The sequence below is a fragment of the Blastomyces gilchristii genome (genome assembly GCF_000003855.2).
Source record: "Blastomyces gilchristii SLH14081 genomic scaffold supercont1.1, whole genome shotgun sequence".
NCBI lineage: Eukaryota > Fungi > Ascomycota > Eurotiomycetes > Onygenales > Ajellomycetaceae > Blastomyces > Blastomyces gilchristii.
The window spans coordinates 3134114-3162090 of NW_003101682.1; the positions used below are offsets into that span (position 1 = coordinate 3134114).

Consider the following 27977-nt stretch of genomic DNA (forward strand, 5'->3'; position numbering starts at 1 on the left):
TCTATTAGCTACAGTGACAGCCCCCACTCGCACTTCCCCCTCTACAGCTTGGATAAAATCTGCCCAGCATCCCCACTACCAAGAACTAACTCATCAGTCCGATAATCCGGATTGAAGATAATCTCATTCAACGGATTCTGCCGATGTGCCAACTCGAATAGTTCTTCGTAGACTTTGTCATCGGACCGGCCTAGCGTACTACAAGGATTTTGGAATTGATGAAGTGGTTAGCTGCGTCCTGGTTCTGTTCCTCTAGATAAAAAAAGAAAAAAAAAAATTTCCCGATGGGATTGGATGTGTCATATATATATATATGAATGAATGAGACTCACCTGTGCAACAAAAAATCCACGCGTCCACGAGGGAGACAACATGCGGTCGTATGCGCTGCATTAGATCGAAGACACGCGGCGTGACCGCGTCGAGGTGCTCGTTGGATATGGCGCCGCAGCTGTAAAATTCGCGCGCTTCGGTCTCCATGGTGCTTAGCGCGAAGAGGCGGAAGAGATCACGGAGGGTCGAGCGGGTTTGTGCGGACGGGATGTTGTTGGAGTCGTTATTGATGGCGTTGTAGAACTTTATGACGAGGATGGATTGGGAGTGGGCTGCGTTTTGTGACGGGGAGGGGGGGAGAGAGTAATTTGTTAGTGAGGATTGATTGGCGGGCTATAAGGGGTTACTGTTGATATAGCTAGAGAGCTGGGAAAATACCGCGGCTGAGTCTGTAGAAGTCGATGAGGAGACTGTTCCATGTTTGTTTCTGGATCTCACGCTTTTCATATGCTTTGAAAGACTGTAGATAGATTCATGGGTCAGTTTATATCTTCGAAGTTGATTAGCTGGGTCAAAAACTTACGAGATATGCTGCTCTCCATTCAAATGCCTCTACAATATCCTCATCACTCGTAAGCACGCTGAGGTAAAGTTTCGTATCCTTCGAGGCGAGAAATCTCCTCAAACTTTCCTCTGTTCGCGTTGTCGCTTGGCTGTTAGGCCTCTCTACCAGCTCGCGCACTTTCTTAATCAGATACCGCGCCACTTGTTGGGTGATCATGTAATTATCTCCCTCAACTGTTGGTTTGGTGAGATAGTTGTTGTTAAGCTGGACGAGACCGCTCCCTCCTCCGAAGCCATGGCCCCCCATAGCTCGTCGACATGTTTCAATGCCGTTCGCACTGATATCTGTGCACAGGCTCTTCAGGCCAGAAGATGTACTGTGGAGTTCAGCCAAGGCTGCGAAATCGCCGCTCCTTTCGATGTCTATTCTAGTCCTTTCGTAGAGCTTCCCCATAGCTTTTCCGCTGTAGTGGAGGGCAAATGTTGTGGCTAGGAGAGGCAGTATTCGAAATTGGACTGTAGGATAATCTAGCACATTTATTTCCGGGGCCGTATCTTGAAGTGCATCTTTGTCCTTGAACTGGCGTCGGATGGATAGATATCTGACGGCGACTGTCACGGCGCGGGCGAGTGCCAGTCTTGCTTCCATGACAAGTTTAGCCCGGACCTAGAAACTTTATAGTTAGAAATTGAATACAGAATTATATAGAGGGTTTCGGTACCAAAACGTACGTGAGTCAAAGATCCGTACACAACTTCTGGATTTTTTGGCTTGGTATACTCGCCAGTCTCAGGGTCTACTCTCGAATAACCGGCTAGCATAGCATCTAACTCATCGAAAACCATGGTAACCTACTCCAATACAAAGATTATCACCTGTGTTGATTGAATAGCAAGTATCCATTGTCCATGGAATTGTACCCATACTTTGGGCCAATATCACCCACAAGTATACTATCGGGTGGCAGGTGCGTCTTCAAATCCCGAATCTGCACAATGAAAGGGTGTGGTCCATAGCTCTTTACTTAGTCTCTGCACCGGATCCGGAAACAGGCAGCAGTAGCTGCGCAACAGCAATGACATAGTTCGCAGTGCGGCCCATTGTGCCGTTCCACCACTTACTCGCAGTCAAATGCGGGCTATGAAGCACAAACTCCTTTGTCCTCGGATCCCATCTAGCCTCCAATTCAAGGCCCCGAACATTACTTCCATGCCCCAGCTCAGTCTGCGCATAAGCCCCAATAACCTCCCATGCCTCAAGTTTGGGCATCCAGTAAACCTTCTGCGCTGCGCTCCCCTGCTGTAACACCGTTGCTATGAAAATAGCCGTGTGGAGGTAGTATGGGAGAACATCATCGCATAGGGTTGCTGCCATCTGATATTCGTCATCGTCCCATCCGACCTTGTCCTTGAGCTGGCGGATCCGCTTCGCCCTGGCTAACGCCAGCTTATAGAGGTCAGGACGAGCGAGGTTGGCCTGGTTTCTCTTTTTAAACAATGGGTCGCTCTCTCAAGGACCTTGAGAATGCGATTTTGTTGCTCGATGTACTTAGAGGTCAGAAGATATCGTGAGAACTTCTCGACTGGAATTGATGACCTTGCTCTCTCGTTTGCAAGGATCGTGGCTCCGTCTGGCGCCGCTGGATTCAACGCAGCGCTGAAATCATCTTTGTCCGTCATTGTATGTCCAATTATCCCGTTTATCATGGAGGACTGGGAATTTGCCGAAAGGGCGTAATTATTTACTACAGCTGAGGTTTCTGGTTGCAGGAATGTGGGGGGTAGACCGATATTATTTCTTGCAGCTTCACCTATCCGGTCCCAAGTTTGAGAAGTCATAACTGCTCAAGAAAGGCGATTTGATAACCTGAACAACCCGCAGCGGAAAATTCCCGAGGTCATTCATGAAACTATTATTAACCTTGAGCTGGAGCACTTGTTACCCGTTCGGTCACCGTTTGTTTACCCCACATCTTAGGTCGACGGCACATTGCCGAATCTGCCAAGTTGTTGCAATCTTCGCAGAGACGTTCAGAACTACCACGGCCTCGGCATGATATTCGTCGATGATATTTGTCAAGGAAACCTTTACCTTGAGGGAAAGCGTGTGAACTTGAACGTTGGCTTTTTTCTTTTTTCTTTTTATTTCTCAAATCAGTTACAGCTCCCCAGCCAGACTGCAAGGGACTGCGATGACGAGCAAGATCTTGGTATCCCCCTTGGACCCTTGCCAATGCTAATGTCCCATCTGGAGCTGCTCGGGATCTAATAGTACAGTGATACGGCTCTCCATGTGCGCTAACTGTCGCACATATGAAGGGCGCATATATCAACCTAACACCTTCTGTTCAACTTAAGCAAGCAACATGGAAGGGTTAGTCAAGTATCTAGGGTAGATAATCGGGATGGCCTCCTGTTAGCTCAACCAATGAATTTCTTCGTTGTTTCCCGTTCTCCGAACTCTTTGGCTAAGTGGGATATTGTAAACGGGAGAATTGTCATAAATTGCAGCTGATTTTCACTCTCCCCAGCAGCTATCCTGACTGCCCCTGTCTCTCCTTCTGCTGTAATCCGAAACGTGGTTGGGATGTTGTTCGGCAAAACAGCTCGAGGTTTCGGCAATAACAAAGTTAATTTCCTAATTTGGATAAAGTAACTACCGAAGTGCCGGGCCGAATCCGCTCGTACATCCCTCCCCAACACGCGGAGCACTCCCGAGGACGGACTGCGACAAACAGCCGAGTTACCTTGGACTTTGAACTCTGAAGCCATCAAGTCTGATAATGAAGCAAGACCAGACCACGCAGGCATCGGCATTTTGTCAAGTCGGAAGATCTTCCTCCAACCATGACCGATTGAATTTCGGCCTTTTGCATTTAGTATAACAGGAAGTTCGCAGTAGCACTCATGGCATCTGGCCGTTTGTGCAGAAGATAGATCAATTAATTAATTATACAACGCTATGGTGTCGCGTAATATTAGCAACGATGTCCACGACACTCCATTTTCCGTCTTTCTGTGGGGTGGAAGGGAGAATTGAAGGCCGCAAGCAGCTCCTGAAAGCACTTACATCTAACCCAATCTTCTCCAAGACTGCTGTAACGATTCCATCACTGGCTAGAAAGGATGCTTGGAAAAGAGCCGTATCTCAAGCTCGCAAGCTGGTAGTGCTCAAACATAAGGAAAAATGGACGGGTCCACAATTTCGCGATGCAGTGCGGATGCTGGATTATTTCCTCCCAGTCCAACCCCAGTTCAGAAGTGTGGCTGCCTTTTTACCAACATCAATTTCCCTGATTTAGCCTCTGACGGTCAAGTAGTTTTCATTTCAAACCTTGAGCGGCAGATGACGGATGAGCAAAAGGCTGTTTGGATCCCGAAGGCGGAAAGATTCGAGATCTTAGGGTCATATGCACAAACTGAGCTCGGTCATGGCTCGAACGTGCGAGGGCTTGAAACAACTGCTACTTTTGACCGCGCGACGGACGAGTTCATAATCAATTCACCAACGGTGAGCAGTGCCGAGTATTGGATTGGGGCCACGGGGATCTGGGCCACCCATTCGATAGTTGTCGCCCGCCTCATTATTGATGGGAAAGAATATGGCAACCACCTCTTTCTCACCTAGTTACGCGATCTTGAGACTCACAAATTGCTGCCGGGAGTAGAGATCTACGAACTTGGTCCCAAGGTGTTCCAGGGCATGGTTGGGGTCCATAATGGAGCTATGCAGGTCCACAATGTCAGGATCCCTCGAGATCACATGCTGGCGCGGAATGCCCAAGTGTTGAGGGACGGCACCGATATTCCACCAAAAAATACGAAGCATTCATATGGCTCTATGATTACCGTTCGCGCAAGCATGGCTGAAATTACCGGTTACGATTTGTTGAGAGCCGTGGCGGTAGCGTACCACTATACGACTTTCCGTAAGCAATTCTGGATAAAGGGTCAGAAGGAGGAGAATACAGTATTCAACTATGCCAGGGTCAAATATCGCCTTCTTCCATTGCTTGCCAAGGTAATAATGTGCTCAATTTCTCCGCTGTTGTCATCTGTTGCAAGGTTCGGCTAACGTTTTAATGAATGACCAGGGAACCGCACTCGTGCTTGTTGGACAGGATATCAATCGAGCTTTCGATGAATACAGTGAGCTGGTCATCAAAACGGGGAACACCTCGCAACTTGAAGATCTGCATCTGCAAACCGTGGGCGCGAAAGTTTACTCCACTGATATAACTGCGAACGGCGTCGAAACTTGCAGAATCGCGTGTGGTGGTCACGGGTATAGTGCACTGTCAGGCTTCGGCCAGATGTACGCTCACACTGTCAATGCTGTCACGTATGAAGGAGACAACTATGTGATTGCTCAACAAGCCCCGCGGGTCATCCTGAAACATTACAAAGCGTACGTTCCTCCCGCCAGGATACTATCATAAGTGATTAACGTCGTTTTCATCGTAGAAAAACCGGACACACTATTCTCAGCCTCTCTTACCTAGAATTCTTAGAAGACCGGAGAGCAGCAGCAAACTGAACGTGTCTTCTGAATCTGACTGGTTTGAGCCAGATAACCAACAATGGGTGCTCGAGCGCCGGCTACCGACCCTAGTCAAGGCTCATATGGAAGCCAGTGATGTGATGCTGGTAGAGATACCAGTTTCACTGTTCACGAGCTCACCATGGCACATTGCGATTTCGTCTACTGGCGAGGATTCTGGGATGTAATTAAGAAGGCGGGTGATACCGACTTCGTTCGGCAGTTGGAAGCACTAGCACAAGTGGTAAAATTCTCTCTCTCCCCCAGCTCAAGGACCAAAGAATCCAAGAGCAATCAACAATAAACCAGGTAGCTTTTAACGAATAACATGAAAGAATAATAGTTCTCCCTTTCGATTCTCCAATCCGCACACAAAGACATCTATGGCCCATATGCCCTAAAATAATGTCAACAAAAAAAGTCTCACATCTGCCTATGACAAAGCGATCCAAACTCTGTCGGACTTCTCCAAAGCCATCATAGACGCGTATGGCTTCGCAGAATTCGAGATGGATAGTGCATTGGCAAGGGCTGAGATGAATCCATATGAAGCGCTAGTTGCGGGTGCGAAAAATAGCGACATGAATAATATGAGAGATGTTTGGCCGGTAGATTCGAGAAGGATATGGGCCAAGTTGGATGTTGAGGAGAAAGCGAAGTAGTAAATTTCAAGAATCCATGGGTTCTTGTATCATTTTAGGAAATTCTTCACATCAGAAATACTGCATATCACTGCATATATAAAATGGGTATACGCAGTATGTAAATACTTCAAATAAATGTTGGATGGATGGAGTAATATAACTCTGGAGAAGTATCTGCTTAGTCATCACAACCGGCAAAACATTCCGCATTAGGCAGTGTGATTTGGTCTTTCCCACCACAAACTTTTTTGCAGCTCAACATCGAATCGAAAAATTATCCATACATCGGAACATCTTCATTGACTTATCCAACTCGCAACTATAACTGACGCTTTATCTACTATTCTTCTTTTGAGAGAAATATATTTGCTCCTATCTGCCAGATTTACCGTGTTTCCGAGTTTAGGAACATCTGCTCCTGATTTCTTTCGCTTCCCAGAGAATACTCGCACACATCTGTGGGAAATAATAGAAGTCACCAACAAAGGGGAACTACGGAGCCAGCATATCTAATTTCAAACGAGGAAGCACAAATAGAGGAGTAGAGTGAAAGGGCGCGAAAGGGAACAAAATGGCATCGTTCGACAAGTGCAAAACGAGACCGCAGCATATCGATGTCATCCTGAACGGCTTGGACAGATATAACCCAGAAACCACCACAATCTTCCAAGAATATGTCGTGCAGCAATGCGAGGACAGAACATTTGACTGCTATGCCAATTTGGCGCTATTGAAACTGTGAGTGCCTTTGTTGGAATTCCTGTTGAGGGATCCCTTATTACCCATGCTGCACCTGGATGCACTCTCTTTAGAGTTATGCTATCAGTCGCTCGCACAATTTTTTCTTATTGGCGGTCTTATTATGATGATTTGTAATTTTTATTACATTCACGTTTCCTATTAGCCTTACACTGTTTCCCGATAAAATGTCGGGTAGACGGGCCTGGGGATACAAAATTACCCTGAAATACAACCGCCCCCTAATTGTCATTTATCTATGCATACCAATTTACAACATGAGACTCTAGCTAACACGAAAATGCCCATCATGGGCAATGAACCTTTACCCAGATATCAATTCAACCCTCATCTCCTTCACACCGAAACAACAACCAACATCCTAGCCAAAGCGTTGACTGTCTTCCCCTCCCCCGCCTTCTCCCTATCTCTTGCCCTCCTCCCAGCATACACTCAACCATTTGCTTCATCGACATCATCCTCAGTCCCTATGCAAACATCTGATTTCATCGAATCGATCCAAAAGCTGGCCAGTCTCAACACCCTCCTCGAATCAGCACAATACACCCTCTTCTGGTCAACCCTCAATTCCGATGACCTATACGCGGATTTGGTCGCCGATGTTGCAGGATTTGAAGAGCTGGTACGGGTTCGCATTGCTGCTGAGGTCGGCAAAGCTTTCCGGGAAATTAGCGCTGAGGTTCTAGCTCAATGGCTTGACCTGCATGGGCTAGAGACTCTAGAGAAATTCGTCGTGGATGTTTGCGGATGGGAAGTTGATAAGAGCGCGGGCTCTGACGTTAAGAGTGTAGTTATCAGAGTCCCAAGAAATAAGGAGAATGAGGCCAGAGGGGAGATTAAGGGAGAGAAAGTGGGCATAGAGATGTTCGGGCGGGTACTTCGGAGGGGTTTCGAGCAACCCGCTTGATTTCCAGTCTTTGTTTTTGTGTTTTTATTTTCCTCACTTCTCGCCCTCTTCAACCTTTTGGACTGATTTTCTTTTTTTTTTTTTTTTTTTTTTTTTTTTTTTTTTTTTTTTCCGTTAAAATTTCGTCCCAACCATGTCTTCGTACTATTTTTCTCTTTCTTTATGCGGGAGCTGGAGAAGCTCCTTAATCACGCGGAATGAAATTGCGGAAATAGAGTTATGACGGGGGACGGTGACTCCCTGGGAAATATATATACCTGCCTAGTAATTGAAGCACCTCGTTCATAGTAACCTGCTTCAGTCTGCTTCTATGTGTATTGTTTCTCTTTGCAGAATACGTGAACAATGCCACGCAGCTACCTACCTGGACAAGAAACCAGCCCATCACGTTTTCCCTCACCGCTACATGTACGTTTTATCTCGGCCCATTCGTTTAATCTATATCCATTCCGTATTCCGTAGTGAACACAACTTCAAAAACCTAAGCCAATTAGATACATCCATCTGATTCACCCCCTTCGCTCTATTTAACTAATCAGCGACTAGGAGGTTCCATGCAGCCCCAGCTATCCAAGTTATTTACTTCCCCGCAACCCTTTCCTCCCACTGCACCCCAACCCACTCCTCCCTCCACCCCAACACCCCCTCATGCTCCAACCCACAGTTCGCCGCACAAACCCCCAAAATCACAGTCCCCCACTCCATCCCTGTATCATCCTCAGGTCCAAGCCCAATACCCTCCCGCCCCTCCTCAAGCACCGTGATCGCATGCGGCGTGAGTTGGACTTCAAAAACGCGTTCGCGCCCACAGTATTCGCAGCGGGGAATCCTGTTCGGGCTGCCCGCGCTACTACCACGGGTAGATACTTTGACATGGGACGATTTGGCAGACGGGAAAGGGCTGGAGAAGAGTTTCCCCACCGCGTCGGTGGTGGAGTAGAGTAGCGGTGCACCCCGGAATTCGTAGCGGAGGACTTGCTCCGGGTTATGGCCCAGGCGCGCCGAGAAGCGCAGGAAGGATTTGTCCATGGCGGATTCGAAGGTGTCTTTGGGCTCTGCACCTGCTGTCATGGAGGAGTCCTCGTCCATTAGGACGGGCTGCGCTGTGGTTGGTAGGGTGGGGGACGGCGGGCGGGAGAGAGTTTCGTATTCTGCATCGAGGTGGTGGTGCGGATAGGGCTTTGGGAACGCGGATTGCGGAGGCCATGGGAGGGGCGGACCGGCTGCTCCTGCCTTTGCAGGATTTCGTGGGGGTGGAGAGGAGAGGCGGACTTTTTCGGCGAAGGTTTCGGGGAGGGATTCGGTGGGAGGAGGGGAGGATGGTTTTTGGGGCGGTTTTGCAGCGAGGCTGGATGTAGGGGCAAGGGAGGCAAAGGGGTTTGCTTGACTGGGGGAGGATGCTGTCGAAAATGGGTTGGGGTTGGCTGACTGCCCTTGGCTAGATGGGGCGGCACCAAAGAGACTAGAACCAAGATCTTGCTTGGGCTTGCTCTCTGCCGGTGTGGGTTCTGGAGCCTTTCCCGTTTTCTCAGGCTGGTTATTTTGCTGTTGTCGTGAGGATGAATTTACGATTTTGTGTTTCTTCACACCGCGCAGCGCCCGTAAGCTGCCATTCTTCCTGGTGCAGGATTTCCTGGGGCACCCAAAGATATACAGCCACCGTTCATCGTGAGGAAAGTGTTCTGGCAGGTCACCGTTTAATTGTAGGAGAAGTAGCATTGGGTTGTTGCAGACCTTACATCTGGCGAAGTCACCGGGTGGTGGGGTCGCGGGGTCAAGCCAGGTCTATCGATTTGGGTAATTAGCTGTCCACAAGCGTAGGAGAATAAAGAAAATAGAAACTGGATAAAATAAAATATTTAAAGAACTTTCATACCGGCCATCCGCCCAGGTGACTGATCGAATCGTCTGAAGCATCGTCATCGGCGTAGCCAAGGAGGACGTTGGTCTCGGTGAAATCGTCAATTCCTGAGGAGTCGCTATCGTACTGATCCATCTTTCACGAAATATGTCAGAAATGTATCTATCCCCGTTCGCACAAAAGTGTACGGCTTCTATATGCAAACAATCTGCCACACGACACAGCACAATCTTCGACTTGATGCCAGTGGCCGATGCCCAACTCAGGACTTCCAGCTGGTGGCAGCAAAATAATCTTGAAATTTAAACATTGATATCATGTGATGATCGCATAAGATCAGATCGATAAGATTAGGGTTATGATGTCATTCTGTACCTGCCCCTCTTCGCCCTCAAAAAAAGTTCTATTCCATTGTTTTGCTGCAAAGAGGTATAGAAAACCTTTGATGAGATGTTTTTCAATTGCCCAAAACGGTAGGTTATTACTTCTCGTTCTTTATTCTCTGATCACTAGCTCACGTGGGCCAATGGCATCTCATTCTCTAGTTACCACGGAACTTCAACTGTATATTTTTAGCACAAGGTCCATTCCAGGCACTCTTTTTATTTTCACCTATCTCATTGCTTATAGACCGAGTATATTCCTGTTCAACTAGAACAAGCATGATACATAAAGCTGAATCCTTATGGTTGGTATGTATCTGAAACCAGTTCAATTGGACTCGGTGCGCGATCACCCGCATATGCGCAACTGCCTTCTGGATACCCCGGTCTGGCACACCGTCGCCTACTCTGCTTTCTGGAGAGACGGTATAAGAAAGAAATTGTACATTCACTTCACGGTCTCCTGAGGAATTCGGGGATTCAATTCAGTGACTAGCTGCAATATCAGGGGTCTTAGAGCACCAAATAGTGTCTTACAGAGGTTTCATTCAGCGGGATCCAGCTCTCCCTAGCCTTGAGCTGGGCCTCCCGGTAGCGAGATAAGATATATATCTCGGCCGATAAGTTGCACTCGTCGACTGGCTTCCCCTTCAGTAGTAGTAGTAGTAGTTCCCTCTATCCATAGCTCCATTGATCCATCCAGAGTAGAGTGTAATCGCTGTGACTTCAATCTCTTACAAGACGAAGACGAGGCGGTGGGGTATCACCGGGAGCCTGCGGATATCCCTTATTGCTCTCCCCTCCATCCCTCCATTTGCCTCCATTTGCCTGCCCATTCATCAGTGGGAATTTGAAATGGTAAACGGAAATCAGTCTGGGAGGGGGTCCCACAAGCTCTCCTCCCCACCAAAATTTCCCGGCGAACATAATGTTTTTTCCAAAGGAGGAGATAAGAGAAGAAAAGAGGCATAAACAAACTTACCTTGTCCGTTCCGGTCCGTCCGGATAGCTACTACGCAGCGTAGTAGCCCTCCAGAGCTGGGTGTCTGATCGAGGCTTTTCCAGCGTAGCCCTCCTAGAAAGAACCCTTTTTGTTGACCCCCCATCCCATCAAATCATATAAAACAATAACAAATCAAAACCAGGCGCTGGAAGCATTGGGGTTTAACCAGCCTAACTACTGATAATATTGTACAGGACATGTACATGAACGTACCTGTGGATGAAAAAATGAAATACGAACGTGCAACGATGGGGGACATAATGCAAATAATTACACAAAGAAACGAAAACGTCCCCCGGAAGACGGCGATAACAAGAGAGAGACGAGACGAAGCGGGATCGGAAGGAAAGAAGGAAGAAACGGTGTGTCCTTGCACAAGAATAGTGGAAGTGGGTGTAGAGTAGGTACCAGGTAGGTACGCAAAAATAATAACCCTCCTAAAGTTTTTTTTTTCAAGGACCACGAATGAAGAAGCAGACAGGAGGGAGGCAAAGGTAAATAGGGGAGGGGAGGGAGGGGGCAATGGAGGGGCCACGATGACGTTTATAGGCGGGAAGAGCGGCGGGAGAGAAAGGAGGGTTGTTTATCTGGAGAGTATTTTTGGGCCGGAGACGGATTCCGAGTCTTAATGGATAGTCACCAGCAATTAATATTGTAATTGTAATTGTAATTGTAATTGTAATAAGTTAATTGGCCTTCTCTGAGATGGGCGGCGGGCGTGGGGGGGAGGATGATGGGGTGAGTTAATTATGAGTTAATTACATGTGAATGAATGTATAGAAATCCAGTCCATACATACAAAACTGATCAGGATAACCTTTGCATGCATGTAAGTATATATTCCTATGTACTCCGTATGTAACTTCACATTGAAAGAGACACCAAGGAAGGAGAAATTTCAATGGCTAAAACAATCATTGGACCCCACCCTAATCTACCTATATCTATATAAAGACCCGCGATGCGACGCTGCTAACACAAAACTAAAAAGCATTATTTATTTGATAAGGGAGAGAAAAAGGTAGTTGAAGGGTGGTTGGAAAAGGAGAGAAAAAAAGAAAGTTCCCTAAAAAATTCTATATATGAAATCAAGTGAAAAAAACCCTCCATATTTCGCCGGTTTCCGTTATCTCAGCCCATCCCATCCCATTCCATTCCATCCATCCACCCATCTCTTCCTTTGGTGATGATGTTGACGATGAAAAAGTGATGATAACTCCGAAGGAAAAAAACAGAGAGAGAAAGGAGAGAGATTATAAATTAAAAAAAAAAAAAAAAAAAAAAAAAAAAAAAAAAAAAAACCCAAAAGAATATTCCCCCATCCTGGCTTGCCTCTTTATTAACTTCATGTGTCGAATGTCAGGGAATCGTCGTGGTAGGATAGGGATAGGGGGGGGAAAGTCCGATTTCGCATAAACGTACATCCTCCCCCGTCCTCCCTCTTCTGTTGATTAAAAAACATATAAAGAAAAAACTAAAATTAAAAATAGATAATAAGATAAATGTGTAAAAACAAATGAAGAAAAGAAAATGAATATAAATAATCCCCGAAAACAAGGTGGGGTAAGAAGGATACATAGCGGACCAAAGAAGATAGATGATGATGATGAACCACCATTTGCCTCCCCGCCACAAACACACTCTGGTGGAGATATACAAGATGTATATTCGCAAGAAATGGAAGAAGGGATATGGAAAAATAAATAATAAAAACGCTCATCGGCCGTTAGGACAAGAGTGAGAAAAGGGCGGGAGGTTCTTAAATATTATCGGCGGGAGGGGAGGGGAAGGGAAGGGGGTGGTTTCATCATCATCATCATCATCATCGAAGCCGGATGATATTTCACACCCGTCCATCGCCCCCACAGGCAAAAAGGAGGTTTGGGGGCTTTGGAACGCAAGATGTTCGCGTTTCGTCCCGCGCAGAGAATCGAGGACAAAGATTCCACCCTGATAATAGGGAGAGGTAGATAGGTACGAGGTATTTAAAATAGAAGTTGTGGCGGGAGAAGAGGTTGCCAATTATATTCAGAGAAGTGAAATCAGATGGTATCGTATGGTGATTAAATATGTATATAGATATATATATATATAAATGGCTGGAAGGGTGGCGGGAATGGTGAGCGGGCGCGGAGTTGGGCGGGTTGTGCTTCTTGCCTGGGTGGGAGTAGGTACTCAGGAATTCGATTGCGTGTTTCGAGGTTCAAGTAGGTGTTGTGGTTGTTGTCATATGCAAAGTAAAGCCGTGATCGCGTTAAAAATGTATTCGATGGTAGAGAAACCCGGAAAAAAAAGAAAAAAAAGAAAAAAAAAGAAAAAAAAAGGGTAAAAAGGAAAGAGGTATATTTAAGAAGAAAAAAATGGCTAAATCGAAAGAGAGATAGATGGGTTGGGGTATATGGTTTGTATGCAACAGAAAAGAAATATGAGAAAGGGAGCACTGAAAAGGGATAAGAGTCGGATAGTGTAGGAGGTAAGAAATATTTCGTTTGGTGGTGGATGGAAGATCGAATTCGAACAAGGAGGCGCGGACGCTTAACCTTCCCTAGGCTGCTAGCTGTCGTCCGCGATGGGATATGGGTATTGGTTTCGGGGAGGGGGGGAGAATGACAGAGGAGGAATCATAACCACGCCCAGGATTACTCGTATCGACAGGGCCGTTTGATCTAGCAGTGGTCGCACCGGTGCCAGTAGACCCTTTCCCGCAATCCCCGGACAATGACTGTCGACGGGGGGAAAACGTGTCCTCTTCAAACGAGCTGCACACCGAGCGATCGTCCGGGATACGGGGTCCGCCAAACATGGCACACAGCTGCTGGAGCAACGCGACAAATTGCGCATGTAGTTCTGTAAAGATGTATTCGTTCTCCACGATCTCTGCAAGATTGCGAGCACGAATCTGGCCGGCGCGGCGCGGTTGGCCGTCTGGATCTAGGGTTCGGCCGGTTAGGAACGAGGATATGGGCGTGTAGTTGCGTCCGTTGGCCATACTGGCAGTAGTAGCAGCGCCAGCACCAGCTTTAGAAACCGCGCCCTCTTCCTTGCGTTTTTCCGAGTCCTGGTGTCGCTCGGCTGCATTTACGATGCTCGCGGCAATACGGCCGAAAACGCGCCAGATGACTGGGGAAGCGCGGAAGGCCCTTCCAGCGTCCTTGCCTGCCAGGGCAATGAGCGCATAGCTGCGGCGTTTGCCGCGAGCCATGGGGTCTGGGAGGCGAAAGACATAAGCGATAGTGTAGCCGGCGGAGGAGTCGCCGAATGATAAGGGCCCAGATGAGAGCCCACGGGGGAGGAGCTCACAGCTCAGTGTTCGGATTGAAGCGCTGCGTAGAAGAGCATAGTCGTCGGGATTTGGCGGACCGCGTAAGGAGAGGTAGTTTACGATATGTGTATGGCATGAGGATGTTTCCGACGAGACGGAGGAGTGAAGTGAGGCTGGAGACGAATGGCGTTGGTGGGGTTCTGTGTTGTAATCCGCTCGCGATCCGCTACAGGAGTATACAACTTCCCTGGAGCGTAGCACGGGACTTCCATTCCTACTTTTGCCATCTTCCTTCAAAGTTCCCGGCCCGCCGGGTGGAAGCTGTTTACTTACTCCCTTTGGGACTGTTAGGCTGCAGCTTGCGCAGGTTTCACTATCAGCACGAGCAATGCGACTAAGTCTGTCCGTATCAGCGCGGCCTGATAGCCGGTTCAAGAACCAGGGATGGTCTTCTATTCGCTGGCTGGGCGTTGGGGCTGAAGCGAGAGGGGAGGGTAGGGGATCGAGGCTAGATGAGGAGCAGCCGTTTAGAGAGCTGCTGACGGCGATATCCGGTGGCGTTATAGATTGCTGATCGGGTTTTCCAGGTCGACCAGCGTCACGGGAATGCAGGGAAGGGGAAGTGGCGTGAGAGGACAAGGGAGTATCGCTAGGTGAGATGTCATAGGTGTCTGGGTAACATTGCGCGCAGGAGGAGGGTATCACTTGGGAACAGAGGACGGATGTCGGGCCATGCACTTCGCAGAAGTGCGTCAAGGATAGCTATAAATCGTAAACACGAACAGCCGGTCAGTACGTCAGGGAGAAATAACTTCAAGTCAAAGTCAGAAAAAAAAAAAAAAAAAAAAAAAAAAAAAAAAAAACGAAGTTGTCGCGGGTAATATGCGAGAGATAAGCAGCGTATGTGCCACAAGAACAAGAGACGAGTGAGTTGCATGTACGCGATGCTGTGTATCACTGTGGTGCTTCGGTGACTTGGCTTTTGCTCGGAAAGAAAAGAAGCCGATGGAATGTGTCCAGATATGACACAGCGTCGCAAAGGGACACAGAGCATAGAAAGAACGTGACGGATGAGTGGCGGTGACGCAGTAACAGCCTAGTCACGCATCGCATCACGGATGGCCGTGTGGTCGCCACGTTCCGTCGTCCAGGAAGATAGATAGATAGCTATATAGCTATGGCGTTTGTCTGGGCATCGAAACATGTGGGCCTTCTTCGCGACCACGACCACCATCGTCTCCCAGCCAAGTAAAGCAGAGCGATCGGGGCATGGAGGGGAGAGGAAGAAGAAGGGAGGGTAATGGCAACAGAAGCCAACAGACCGCAGGAGAAGACAGTAAGAATGAAAAAGGACTTACAATGAAATCCATGGCGAAAGGGGCCGAAGTAAGGACTAAGATGTGGTGGGAGAATCACGACGCCATACTGCGCATTGAGACATAGTTTCAAAGAATAGATAATAGATAGACAGATGGGATATGGAGGCAGATGAGGGGATGAAATGATTAAAAATAAGATAAAAACAAATGGATTGAGGACGAGCAGTAGTCGTCTCTTCAGGAGGGTTGAGGTTGAGGGTGGGTGAGATAGAGCTCAAAATTGGAGGAAGTAAGCCGTTACAGCAGGGCTGGAGCTGGACTGGACTGGAGCGCGGGAGACAAGCCGATGATATAATAATTGTAATCCAGCACCCGCGAACCGGCTGCACAAGAGGGCGGTGGAGTCGCCGCCGGGGATGCTGAGAAACAGTGTGGGCGGATTGGTCGCAGGGATGGATGGAGTGGTGGATGGAGTGGTGGATGTCGTAGTGGACGTCGTAGTGGACGTCGCAGTGGATGTCGCAGTGGATGTGGTGGATGTGGATGTGGATGTGGTGGATTGTGACGGGGAAAAAAAAAGAGAGCTGCGAGAAAAGGACTCCAGACAGACAGACAGACAGACTCTCATCAGACTCCAGACTCAGACTCCAGACTCAGACTCAGACTCAGACTCAGGCTCGACTCAGGAGCAGACGCCGGAGTGGAGCGAAAAGTGGGCGAGACAAGAACAAAGACAGAAGAAGAAATAAGACTTCGTCTTGGGGCGATGTGACAAAGTTTAAATAAAAAAAGGTTAACTCTGTTAATGAAAAAATAATATACAACATAATATAATAAATAACTAACTCTCTCTCTCTCTCCTTTACTTATTATTCTTCTCTTTGTGTATTGAAATCCAGCTGTTTGTCCCCTTATTTTGAGCCGCGCAATGCACTGGTTAATCCCCAAACAAAAACACATCAAACACTGTAGTGAAATAATAATACAGTACTCCGTAATTTAATACTCAATATGCAATAACCAGCAGGATTCCATCTTCCATCTGCCACAGAGCAATGGAAACGGCAGACAAGCAGGGATTGGGGGGGGGGACGTTGCGTTGTTGTTGTTGGGCTTCATCAGGCTTTCGTTTCTTTCAAACCAGCTTATGTCTGTCTGCCTGTAGCTATCCTTATTCCTCTATTATTGGCCATTCACACTCTACAGGACAGAGTACTCCGTAGTTACAGAGTACAGAGTAACAGACAGAAGTATCTACTCTTCGCAAACAGCCCATCCCATCCCATCCGCATGCATCCCTTTGATAACCTCCAATCTATCTACCCGCTTGAACCAGGCCTGGCCTGGTCTGATCTGGTCTTGGGTTCCATCTTCCCTTTCTCTGAGCAAGATTGGCAGTGGCTGCGGTGGCTGCGGTGGCTTGCTTGCTTCTGTTCTAGTAAAAAAAAAAAGGATAGCTACGGAGGAAGTTAGTCAAGTACGTACCTACCGTACTTACTTATTAGCTTAGATCCGAGCTGCCATCATCAATGACAGTAACCTAGTGGAAGCCTTGGGGGATCCCAAACCTGTAACTAACTAACTCCGGAGCAGAGCAAGGGCAAGCCATCCCACTCTTAGCAGTCAAGTCCTTCATTCTTCCTTCGGTCCCCCACCTCTAATAACCACTATGATTCATATCCATGCACTAGCCAGACATAGCTCTGTCGCAGCCTAACAGGGTGGTTGGTGACAAGGGGGAGGGGAGGGATGGGATCAAGTTTCAAGATACGATACGATGCCGGAAAATCATGACAGCATAATAATCCCGTCCGAGCCTGATGCACAGAGTACGTACGTACAGTACATGCAAAGCAGGTCAGCAGAGCAAGTTCCTCTACCCAGCCTTGTAACATCCACTCCACAGGCGGTGGTGGTGATAATCGGAGGGTGATACCAAGCGGGAAAGAAGAAGAAAAAAAGCAAGCAACAAGACCATTGAGCTGAGAGTAGCAATCTCTCTCACTTACTTTGCTGCTTTTTTTTTTCTTTTTCTTTCTTTTTTCTCAGCCATCACACCTCTATCCCTAAAATGATGCCAATATATTAAAACAAATAACTGCTGTGATTGAACAGTTTCTAAGAGATACTACATAGTCTACATGTATGAATAGCAGCCTTCTCTGCTTTCTTTGTCCATGTCCACAGTAGACAAAAATCTGAGTCTGAATGCAAAAAATACATTTGTTTTCAGAGAGAGAGAGAGCTGAAGATCATCTTGTCATATTCAAAACCTGTTCTTGAAACAGAGATCTGCAGAACTCTATAATAATTACAGAGTACTGCTTTTGCTTTTCAATTTTGCCTCTTCCTTCTCTGTATCTATGCATGATCTGTTATAATTACATAGAAAATTTATAGAAGCAGTATAGTACACACCAAGAAACAGGTTTAAAGCCTTACTCTGCCATTTGTTGTGAGTACATCTGTATTGTACTGTACTATGAAAATCTATGCTTTTGACTGAAGCTATTAATATATCTGATCATTCTTGCAGCTGCATATCTGCACAGCATCATGTACATGTAACATTACATACATACATACATGTAGTAATGCTTGAATGTTATTATATGTATCACAAGCTTCAATGGATATATGTATGTATGTAGAAAAGAGACAAGTTGTCATATACAGAAAACTATAAACTGACTTCTGACATTGACTGTTTTACTTTGATAAAAATAGAAATTGTCTAGCTGATCATATATTAATTATTGTAAAAGAAATCAAGATTGAAATAGTTCAAAGAAGGTTTTTTTTCTCACATAGCAAGCACAAGAGAATATAGTTATGATGCTATTTTCTCAGGTAAGCTTTTCACAATCTTCAGCTTGCACAAGTCAGCCAATCAACTCAACTCAAATACATCTTACATCTGTTAAATAGAAGAGTTTCTTCATTGATCAGAATAATAATAATAGCCAATGCTGGTTTTAATTCTTTGTACTCTCTCTGGTATACCAATGGTAACTTTTGTTGGCCAGGCCCCCCATCCAAGCAGAAAGTCTAATCGCATTTTGGAACGCAGAACGATTCCAGAAGGAGTGGATCTCTCATCCGCCGTTGTACCATACATACATACATCACTAGTAGTAGTACGCAGCGTGCGTCCATCCATCCGTAGACGGGGCCTAGATGTTAGTAATGATAACACACAACATTATTATAATAATAATACAAGTATAAGTATACATACGTGAGCTGGATGATAGGGTGAGAATGTTCACCTCTTGGAGCTCGTCCTTATAAAATAATAATTATTATCCTTTGAAAGTTGGTTGCTCAGGAACTTCCTGTTATCTTTCTTCCCTCCGACCCACCCACCCACCCACCCGACACGTTTTGCGGATTGTTGTGGGAAGAGAAAGGCAGGGGAAAAAACCTTATATATATATATTGATGATTACTATTATGATAATTATTATTGCCGGCACTCCCGTCAATGCCGTGGCATTGGTTCATTCCCGAGGGGTGGCGGCCAAAATTGGCAGTGTGGGAAATGGGATAGTTCTAACTCTGAGCTTATGAATTAGTTAATATTCCAACGTCCGTGAAATCCGTGAAATCCGTGAAATCCATGAAACTGGAAACAGAGTACAGAGTAAAGATAGCAATGTAATGTAATGTACATGTACATTAGTTACCACCTGGCTGGTTGAGAGGACATTGCATGGCGCACTGTTACAGTTATATTTTTACATGAAGGATTTGATTTTTCCATTGCAAGATGCCCCAAGATATAATCTCCGATTATCCTTTTATGCGCATGCGCATGAGAAGGATGAGCCAGGAGCTTCACTAAGCCTTTATGATTATTTGCATGAGATAAGAGGAAGGGAGTCGTGTAGTTACAACTGGAAAAAAAAAAAAAACAATCTCACTGTCTGACTCCATTCCGGTGTTGCTGTACGGAGTACATTTTCCTGGTGGGGTTCAGTGTGTGCGGAAATGACTCCCCCTTGTTGGCTTCTTAGCCAGGTACGGTACGGGTTTCAACCTGGGGACATAAGAGATAGTTATGCCACTTTTATTACAGGTACTCCGTACTCCGTACAGTAAACTAACTACAGATTTACTTACTTCCATCAGCCTTCTTCGTCAGTCTGGTTCTTCCCCTTCTGACCGTTGCAAGACCCGCCGAATCGTCGGCTTATCTGGTTTTAACGTTAGTCAGAATTGACATCATATTATTCTGTGCCACGGTTGCTTTGCAGAGTTGTAGTTAGTTCCTCTTGAGAGAGGAGGAGATGAGATGACATGCAGAACCGTTGTTCATGTTCTTTTTTTATTTTTTTATTTTTTTATTTTTTTAACACTTTCCGGATGCCCCGCTGGTGCTCGCTCGTATTTTTTATTCATTTATTTTCCCTTTTTAACCTTTTTTAAGTAATAACTAATAATAATGGAGTGTGTGGACCCCCCCCGACCACCATCAACCACGAGAGATTTTCCCATGGTCCATGCCATGCCATGGATATTATTATTGAGAAGAGCCGAGGGGTGACTGGCTCCCCTTCCCTGTAACTCAACAATCCGAAGAGCAAGAAGGCATTGATTGAATCATTCCCAGGAACAGTAACAATCATGACAAATGAAGTACTTTTTCGATAACAACGCAAGACCCTGGTACAGTGACTATATAGCTACCCGAATGGCGCCGGAGCTGCGGTGATTAGTCGCCAGGGATTTGTAAACCTATATTGGACGGAGCGGCGCCGATTGCGGTGGCTTTCGTCGACTCGTGGTCCCCCCCCCCCCACCCCACGACGAATCTCGGCCCAACGGGGGGGATAGAGAGGAGAAAATAGCTAGCTGACCATTTCCAGGCCCCAAAACGGCATTTTCCCACGTGTCGAAGGGATCGACTTCGGGCTTTGTTTCGAAGGAGGTGATTCTAGTTAGTGCCTTTTTTTTTTTTTTTCTCGACGGTTTCAACTAACTAGCCCCGAAGCGAGGGAGCACCGCACCGCACTTGGCCTGGGCTGATCTTTATTTATCTCCTCCGCGCGCGATGAATGATGTTGTGACAAAAGCGCCAATTTTGTTCGGGCGAGGATATATGACGAGACCGTCTTTATGTATGTATGTATATTTTTGTCTCGAGAGTAGTTACTCCGTAACTACGGTGTAAGAAGTTAACAATCATTTAGTGCGGGGATTTGCACACTTACACTACCCTCCATCCCCTGATCGCGATGAAAATGAATAAACGCCAACAGGAAGCGCCCGCGATGTCCAACGCTCGTTATGTACTACTGTACATGTACAGGCTGTTGGGCAGCGATCCACACCTGATTATCAAATAATAATGCAAAAAGCCCTGCCCTTAGCAAGAGGCTGCTGAACAGGGAAATAATATCCTTACTTACGCAGTAATAAGTGATCGCAACTCAACTTCCATGTCATCCAACTGCCGAGCCTCGTTGCAGGCTGCCCAGGATATTTTCTTGACTCCTGACACCCTGGTCATGGTTAACGGCGGGTTTATCATCGGCCAGACATTACTGAATGCAGAGTGATGATTTGATGGGATGGGATGGGATGGATGCACGAGAGACATTTGATTTGCGGCTCTAAGCCCGTATTCAGTTTCGCAAGTTTTGAGATCTGGAATCCCTGTCTGCTCTTATTAAGATATGTGACACAAGATAGACTCCGTCGTTATATCTTGACATTTTTATTGTCTGAGATATAGTACATCTTCCCAAAAACCCAACCTTTTCTTTGAATTGTTTAGCATGTGAAAGCAAAGCGGCTGAGAGCGATACCCATCCAGAAAGCCCGTTGCAGCACTGCGTTAAATTACTGCAGATAAGTAACAGTGCCACGGAGGGAGTACAAAGTAAAAGAAATAGGAGACCAATGCATGTCCGCCAGTATGGTATCGAAGCAGGTACATTACATACTTTTACAAACATCACACAAAACAGTATGCGGTGTGGTGTTTTTTGATGGAAATGTGGAATGTGGAATGTGGAATGTGGAAGCTACCAGAGTGTAACTTCTAGGTGTTGGAAGACAGATCTCAGTTTCCATACATCAAACCCCTTTTTTTTTTTTTTGTCTTTTTTTAACCTGGTGTTCAGAAAATAGGGTTATCATGTCTCGCCGGGGACATCTTCTTCTCAACACAGGATGTCCGAAGGATAAGAGAGAGGCGTGGAAAAGGGCTTAGTTAGCCTCTTCTCCTACGGATGTCTCATCCGAACGAATTGAGAAGAGCCAAGTCCTCACCGACTCTGTCTCCAAGACCCTTGCTACATTGCGCTCCAGCGAGTTTTGCTCATTTCTTGACAGATAAGTTATAGGAAACTGAAAAAAAAGTCAAAGCGAAAAATGATGAGGATATGAATTGAACTACAAGAGGCGGTTTGAGTGTCAGGTAGATAGATATATATCCAGGTGTTGCCAATTAGCGCGCCTTACACACACACACACACACTCTCTCTCTCTCTCTCTCTCTGAATGTCTGTCTGTCTGTTTCCCTGATTCATAAAACTCGCGACAACAAAGCTTTTGCTGATTGATGACAGGTTCGATATCTGCCTGGTCTGGACCCTGAGTCCCAAAGTTGGATATTTATATACCTCTTATTGACAGTTGACAGATTATTTATTATCCCCATAGTTCTCAACATCTCTCTATATATAAGTTATACATAGTATTTCCTCGAAAACCTGTTGCAGGCAGCGCTGCCAACATACCTATTTCTATCTTCGAGTTAAACATATGTTGATGCAAAAAAAAAAAAAAAAAAAAAAAAAAAAGGCATCTTAGTTTACTTGCTCAACAAGCATTTTCCACTGCTATGATGTGTGAAACTGCCGCCTTGGTTCCATCTATTACCACTCTTGGCTAACAGTTATCAACCTTGGAATATACTATACTGGCTGTATTTTCGGATCCTCGCAGAGCCTCCTTATTCCCCACTGGCATCGCAGCAGAGAGGGCTGGTGACGAAAAAAAACAAAAAAAATAAAATATGACCTGTCATCAAACAACCGTACTTTCTCTATTCCCATTTTCCCATTTTCCCTTTTCCTCCCTTTGTCTCAGTTTCCTTTCCCACCGGTATCCGGGAAATCACATTATATAACTGCCAGTTTCCGCGGGCGACCAAGGCGGGAGAGGGCAACCAGCCGGTCCTTTCCCTGATATACTGGTAAAGAACTATGGTAGAGGATTGTGACATCCGCGAATAACTACACGCATGCCAAGTTTTCCCCCTTTGCTACTGCGTAATCCGTTGGTTGGCTGGTGTTGCGTTTTGTTTGTCTTCCAAAACGGAGTCCGATTCGATTCCGCAGTGGCTTGAAATGTCACTGGCCCTGGACCCGGGAAGGATTAATCATTTGTCCAAATCGACACTGGCACAGCTTGGATAACTATAGCTTCACTATGACTCAACTTTGCCTTTCCTTTCTCACGGTGACATGCTTGTTCAACTGTTGTCACAAAGCCATGGAAGAGATCTCTCTATGGAATAGTTGATTGCGAATTCCTATTGTAAAAGTGCCCATTTCTAATCCAGTCGTAATGAGGGTGGAGTTGACTGGGACCATTTTAAGTAGCGAGATCGAAGGGGAGATCCCCCAGGGGCTTGTTTGGCGGATGTCTATTGACGAATACAGGACTCCCTCCGCGCTCTGGACCCTGCCTACGCGTATCAAATCACAATGCACGCCACTGGTCCTCGAGATTTATGCTGTAAATGCTTCGTGGTTCACTTCAAAGATGTATTTTCCACTATATCAACATTGGCACCGCCAAAGACAAACATGTAGCTGCATTCAAGTACGAGCGTTTATCGTCTTCGACGATACATATAGCCTGGGTGCCTGTTATATCTTTTGAAGTCAACATACCGCAAATGCGAAAATGCAAGGCAGCGGAAATCACCATTCCCTGTCACTGCCACTTCCCGAATCTGCAGGATAAGCCTTCTTCCGCAGCCTCCACATCTGCTTGCTGCCGTGCTCCTGTGTATCCCCAGAACCTTCATCCAGCCTCATCCACGGCACGTTACCTACCCTCATTACCCGTTCCCGCAGCCGCTCCGACACGATATCTTGCTGCCTACGCGCCCTCGCATCAGGCGTGATTCCCGCCGCCTTGGCTTGTGCAATCATCTTTCGATGCCGGCGTTGCGCAGCGCGTGCGGAAAAGCACTCTTCGCTGATTGCCCAGTTGGGATTGTCCACCTGCCCTCGAACGAGGATTAGGCGGTTTCCTTGCTCGAGCGTTTCGCGGATTTTGGAAAGTGGTATGGGCGTGTAGATGTCTAGGGTTTGGGTTTCGGGGTTGACGGATCGGATAATTGCTTGGCCCAGGCAGTGTGACAGGTTGGGGTCAAGGGGCGTACATGCACCGCTGCCAACGAATAGGCAAGGGAGGTTCTCGCGTGCCGTGCGAGTGATACTGGGATGCTGGTCATCGTTGTGTGATGCGTGTGATGACGACAAAGGCGACGATGGTGATTGGTTTTCGTTTCCTGGGACGTCTGGGTCCATTTGCACGTCGCCGTCGGGATCGAAACGGGACGCACCAATTGATTTATCACTCCTATCGTCGAGAGAATCACAATTCCATGCGTCTTCATCGTTGACACTTGAAATTGCATTCAGGTTTTCAATTGCAACCACACCCACTACGGCTCCGTCTAACAAATCACGTAGCATATCCGGGTCATGGCGTGACCCTGTCACCATTATTCCAAATATCCCCTGTGAGGCTCCAGAGTACTTAACTGTCACAGGGCGAGTTCGACAGAGTGGAGTGTCTGTCCAAGTTCTATCGCTTCCTTGATACTGGTTCGAGTGGAAGTAAGAGAGCATCTGCATAGACCTCAACTGGGCGCTGGATCTGGTCACAAAATCTGTGGGCTGAGATGGGAGTATGGTCACGGAAATGCCAGCCTCCAAGGCAGCCGCAGTCAACGGTTCCACCACTTCAGCTGGGCCTTTGTCACTCATATATACTACATCAGTGAGGCCTAAAGATGAGACCAAAGAGATCGCAATCTCGAGGCCCAGTCCGAAGATCCAACCAGGGTAGTTTATGATAAGGGGTAATTGCGGGTAACTCTGGAGAAGCTCGTGATAGCGACTCATCAAATCCATAGTGGCCGTAATGTAGTGATCAGGGTCGTCCTTTGGCGAAGAAGCTCCAATATAATGGGATCTAACAATACATCCATTTGATTGAGAATCAATAGTTGGATGGGAAAACGGCGGCCCTAGGAGTGGCGTTCGTAGGTGGGCAAGGTATATTTGGCCCATCGGAGACAACTCAGGTTGTCCAGGGTCTAAATCTAGAAATGCAACTCCATGCTGGTCGTGTTGCAAATTGCCTTCTAGTGGAGGTGGGCTGAGTAGGTGATTAAGAAGATACTTATTGAAGGTCGATTTTCCAGATCCTTTCGGACCACAAGTTAGTACTCGAAGGGCACCTCCTCGTTGAGACAGCATCTGAATAGACATGCTCCATTTCTTCTCAAGATGTAGCGGGCGTAGATGGCGTTTCAAGGGGTCGTCCGACGATGAGTGTAGCTGGCAACTGGTTAGAACCTGAGTAATAGTTTTCAACGAAGTCTTTTCAAGCGGGCTTACGATTGAGAATGATGATAGTCCACCGGCTTGTAAAATAGAACCTGGAGCTGGCTCGTTGCTATTCCATATCCGATGATATAAGTTTGAAAGGTTCCTTAAGCGGAAAAGTCCATTATTGTAGGACCTGATCTCAACCTCCGCATAATCCTCAACTCCTGAAACGCATTTGATAACCGGGAGTGAATGTGTGGACGGCGCATAGACTCTATAGAGACGAGGGCTCGGGTGCAATTTCGCTCCCATTATGCTGACAACACCTCGTTTAACCCATAGGTCATATTGACCGATGAGTGCCACATTCTTCCTCTCATTAGCGAATGCCACGATACACAGGACACGGTGACGTACCATTTTTAGTTTCAAACGAATACATATCGCATTATCGGTACGGTAGACTACGTTTCTGCTACCTATGCGACTTTTCGATAACAAGAAATTCTGGAAGTCTGCTGGAGCATTTGCTAAGGGCCCATCACTAAGACTTTGTTAGAGTTGCGCTTCGTCTTGCCAGCCCATCGGAGCAACTCATACCTCTCTTCATCATCACTAGTAACATCTGTCTCAACGCCATCATTGTCGTCACCGACGTCGCTCTGGTATTCCTCGATCGAATCCTGAGCTAGGGGCTCGTTCGAGTTTTTCCCCTTCGATATCACCACCCTCGAAAGATCGACTTTAGCCTCTGTGTCCCCTTCCTGCCGCGGGGATTGTCGTTTCTCAGAGTTATCTCTAGAGGACCGCTTCGAGGAACTAGTTTTAGTTTTTTTCAATGGAGGTTCTTCGTTCAAAATCAATTCAACATCCGTCGTTGAAGCTTGCGAAGCTGCGGCCAATCGCGACCTCCGGGCTGCAATTGCGCTGACGGGGGCTAAGATACGAAGGCTGTTAATGCGGTTGCTCTTCACAGTAGAGGTATGAGAAAGGAACGAACGCTGCGTACCTGATTGGGATTGCATATCTCCTTTCCTTTTCATTTTAAAAGCGAAGTCCAGCTTAGCCAGTGTCAGTGGCCGAGCTTGGGGGTTTTTGCTGCGAAGCTCCGGCTTGTTGCAAGTGCGGCGGAGAACTTTAGCGGTGGTCCGTGCACTGCGGCTTGCACCAGAAGCTCTGAAAAAAAGTCGAGCGACGAAAACATCTCAAGCGACGAATAAGGCTTGGAGCGCAAACCAATACCAATGCCAACATCTGGATCTGGAATTAGCTTCTGGATCAAAACTATTATATTTAGATTTATATAACTATCTTACTTTATCGATGATTGCATATTAAACCGGCAGCAACTTCCCCCTCCCTCTCGATTGCTCGTATTGACTCTTGCGCGCATAGTATCACTTCAACGACTCGAACAAAAATATGGCTCCTCCGTTGAGCAAAGAGATCATTACAGACAGTGATAGTAGTGACCTGGAGTCCCCGTCCTCTCCTGAACCAGCACCACAAAAGACCAAGTCCTCCGTCCGAAAATCCACCGAGAAGGCTAGGTCAAAAAAGCACAACGCGAAAGAAGCGAAGCGAAAACCTGTCCCAGAACCAAGCTCTTCAAGCTCAGACCCAGAGACTGAAAATGAAAGTGCCAGTTCATCAGAAGGAGAACCTAGCACTCCTAGGATGTAAGGCATCTTCGCCATATCCAACAGACTGCTGTCATTCTAAATGCTTATTGTACTTCCTAGGGATTCCGACGTACCGAAACCCGTACCTGCGCAGGAGTTCAAAGCACCGGAAGGATTTAAGCTGATGTCAACAAGTACGCCGCGGTCGTCCGATGTTTCAAAAGTGTTCTCAGATCTACGAGGGAAGCAGATATGGCACATCACAGCCCCGGCCTCCGTGCCGATGAACTCTATACAAGAACTTGCACTTGATGCTGTGGCTACTGGAGGGTCGATATTGACACATCAAGGAGTCAATTACAAGCTCCGGGAGGACCAGATTGGGGCAGAAAAGTACAAGTCGCTTCTGCTCCCCGACGAAAAGGGCAACGCCTATCACCGAAGCCACGCTAATGTCATGCAAACCTTTCATTTGGAGCAGATCGTTGACTTGGCAAACGGCGCTACACACTCTGAACAATCTGTTCGAATCAGTGAACTAACGAAGCCCAAGCACGAACAGCCCAGACATCTTAAAATGCGATATAAACCAATTGGCTCGACGGAGGACCAGCCGGAAACATTTGGATCTAGTTCGGACGAGTCAGAGGGGCACTCGTTCCGAATGCCTCAAACACTTTCTCAGGACCATGAAGGTAAAAAGAGGAGGAAGTCATCGATGGAGATAGGATCGGATAATGAACGGGGGGAACGACGCAAAAAACATAAACGGATACATTCGAATTCTGCCGATGGTAACACAGAAATACACTCGAGAAATAGAGACGTGAATCCGTCCTTAAAGTCTAAGACATCTAAAAATTCAGGAATTACCCAGGGCAGGTCAGAAGAGCAACATGTGGAGAAGAGTAGCAAAAAGCACAGGGATGAGACTACTCAGGAGCGAAAGACACGGAAGGAAGAAACGAGGCGGAAAAAACTGGGGCTATCGTCATGATAAATTTATACCTTTTCCTTTACAAATCCCAGCAAGTTGAATTAGTTATTTTCATGAATCGTTCATTACCGCATCCTGCGTTCCCAGCTATCGCCTACCTGTGTTTACCCTTCCAAATTTCACGAAATTTACCTGATTTAACATTGACAACGGTACATACTAGTAGGCTCTCCTACTACCCTATTTCTATTCCACACTGTTACCATTATTATTGTCAATATTAAATACCATAATCCGTACAGAGCACAACTGCGCCTTAATG

At 46.7% G+C, this 27977-nt stretch overlaps 8 protein-coding genes across 14 annotated transcripts; 3 read left to right on the forward strand and 5 right to left on the reverse strand.

Moving 5' to 3' along the window:
- Positions 1-41: 41 nt before the first annotated feature.
- On the reverse strand, positions 42-2828 carry BDBG_16110 (uncharacterized protein; the record flags this gene model as incomplete). The annotated part of the gene is made up of 8 exons (XM_031724125.1): positions 42-190; positions 333-605; positions 712-793; positions 857-1504; positions 1570-1639; positions 1863-2314; positions 2356-2648; positions 2759-2828. The coding sequence occupies 8 exons, from the start codon at positions 2826-2828 to the stop codon at positions 42-44; spliced, it is 2037 nt and encodes a 678-aa protein (XP_031575805.1).
- Positions 2829-3258: 430 nt separating this feature from the next.
- Positions 3259-3654, reverse strand: BDBG_16111 (uncharacterized protein; the record flags this gene model as incomplete). The annotated part of the gene is made up of 1 exon (XM_031724126.1): positions 3259-3654. The coding sequence occupies one exon, from the start codon at positions 3652-3654 to the stop codon at positions 3259-3261; it is 396 nt and encodes a 131-aa protein (XP_031575806.1).
- Positions 3655-3824: 170 nt separating this feature from the next.
- On the forward strand, positions 3825-6039 carry BDBG_00464 (acyl-Coenzyme A oxidase subunit 2; the record flags this gene model as incomplete). The annotated part of the gene is made up of 6 exons (XM_031719889.1): positions 3825-4098; positions 4158-4348; positions 4466-4858; positions 4932-5245; positions 5340-5561; positions 5799-6039. 6 exons carry the CDS (start codon positions 3825-3827, stop codon positions 6037-6039), a joined length of 1635 nt encoding a protein of 544 aa, XP_031575807.1.
- Positions 6040-6269: 230 nt separating this feature from the next.
- Positions 6270-9572, forward strand: BDBG_00465 (eukaryotic translation initiation factor 3 subunit K). Its single transcript, XM_002629173.2, has 2 exons — positions 6270-6759; positions 7093-9572. Exons 1-2 carry the CDS (start codon positions 6593-6595, stop codon positions 7685-7687), a joined length of 762 nt encoding a protein of 253 aa, XP_002629219.1. The 5' UTR covers positions 6270-6592; the 3' UTR covers positions 7688-9572.
- On the reverse strand, positions 6911-11708 carry BDBG_00466 (PDCD2_C domain-containing protein). Of its 3 annotated transcripts, none has more exons than XM_031719891.1 (4): positions 11132-11708; positions 10914-11006; positions 9564-10759; positions 6911-9472 (listed from the first exon to the last, which is right to left on the reverse strand). In XM_031719891.1, the coding sequence occupies exons 3-4, from the start codon at positions 9681-9683 to the stop codon at positions 8267-8269; spliced, it is 1326 nt and encodes a 441-aa protein (XP_031575809.1). In that variant the 5' UTR covers positions 9684-10759; positions 10914-11006; positions 11132-11708; the 3' UTR covers positions 6911-8266. The 3 variants fall into 3 exon arrangements, with proteins under 3 accessions (XP_031575809.1, XP_031575808.1, XP_002629220.1); XM_031719890.1 differs by having other exon boundaries at positions 9564-10394; positions 10469-10759; positions 10914-11708; XM_002629174.2 differs by having other exon boundaries at positions 10914-11708.
- Positions 11709-13479: 1771 nt separating this feature from the next.
- On the reverse strand, positions 13480-15566 carry BDBG_00468 (uncharacterized protein; the record flags this gene model as incomplete). The annotated part of the gene is made up of 2 exons (XM_002629176.1): positions 13480-14958; positions 15555-15566. 2 exons carry the CDS (start codon positions 15564-15566, stop codon positions 13480-13482), a joined length of 1491 nt encoding a protein of 496 aa, XP_002629222.1.
- A 3335-nt stretch (positions 15567-18901) lies between these two features.
- BDBG_00470 (protein grc3) lies at positions 18902-26429 on the reverse strand (the record flags this gene model as incomplete). Of its 5 annotated transcripts, none has more annotated exons than XM_031719893.1 (7): positions 18902-20669; positions 20729-25105; positions 25166-25465; positions 25514-25640; positions 25697-26033; positions 26106-26272; positions 26413-26429. In XM_031719893.1, the coding sequence occupies 6 exons, from the start codon at positions 26427-26429 to the stop codon at positions 23453-23455; spliced, it is 2601 nt and encodes an 866-aa protein (XP_031575811.1). In that variant the 3' UTR covers positions 18902-20669; positions 20729-23452. The 5 variants fall into 5 exon arrangements, with proteins under 5 accessions (XP_031575811.1, XP_031575814.1, XP_031575812.1 ...); XM_031719896.1 differs by having other exon boundaries at positions 18927-20677; positions 20927-25105; XM_031719894.1 differs by having other exon boundaries at positions 18927-20848; positions 20927-25105.
- Positions 26430-26518: 89 nt separating this feature from the next.
- On the forward strand, positions 26519-27715 carry BDBG_00471 (uncharacterized protein; the record flags this gene model as incomplete). The annotated part of the gene is made up of 2 exons (XM_002629179.1): positions 26519-26775; positions 26839-27715. The coding sequence occupies 2 exons, from the start codon at positions 26519-26521 to the stop codon at positions 27713-27715; spliced, it is 1134 nt and encodes a 377-aa protein (XP_002629225.1).
- Between the last annotated feature and the right edge of the window lie 262 nt (positions 27716-27977).

Bases quoted from the DNA above. Each gene is read 5' to 3' on its own strand.
- BDBG_00465 (XM_002629173.2), top strand. From the start codon at position 6,593: ATGGCATCGTTCGACAAGTGCAAAACGAGACCGCAGCATATCGATGTC. The intron at 6,760-7,092 runs GTGAGTGCCTTT...ACCTTTACCCAG, and splicing joins AATTTGGCGCTATTGAAACT to ATATCAATTCAACCCTCATC.
- BDBG_00466 (XM_031719891.1), bottom strand. From the start codon at position 9,683: ATGGATCAGTACGATAGCGACTCCTCAGGAATTGACGATTTCACCGAG. The intron at 9,473-9,563 runs GTATGAAAGTTC...CCAAATCGATAG, and splicing joins GTCACCTGGGCGGATGGCCG to ACCTGGCTTGACCCCGCGAC.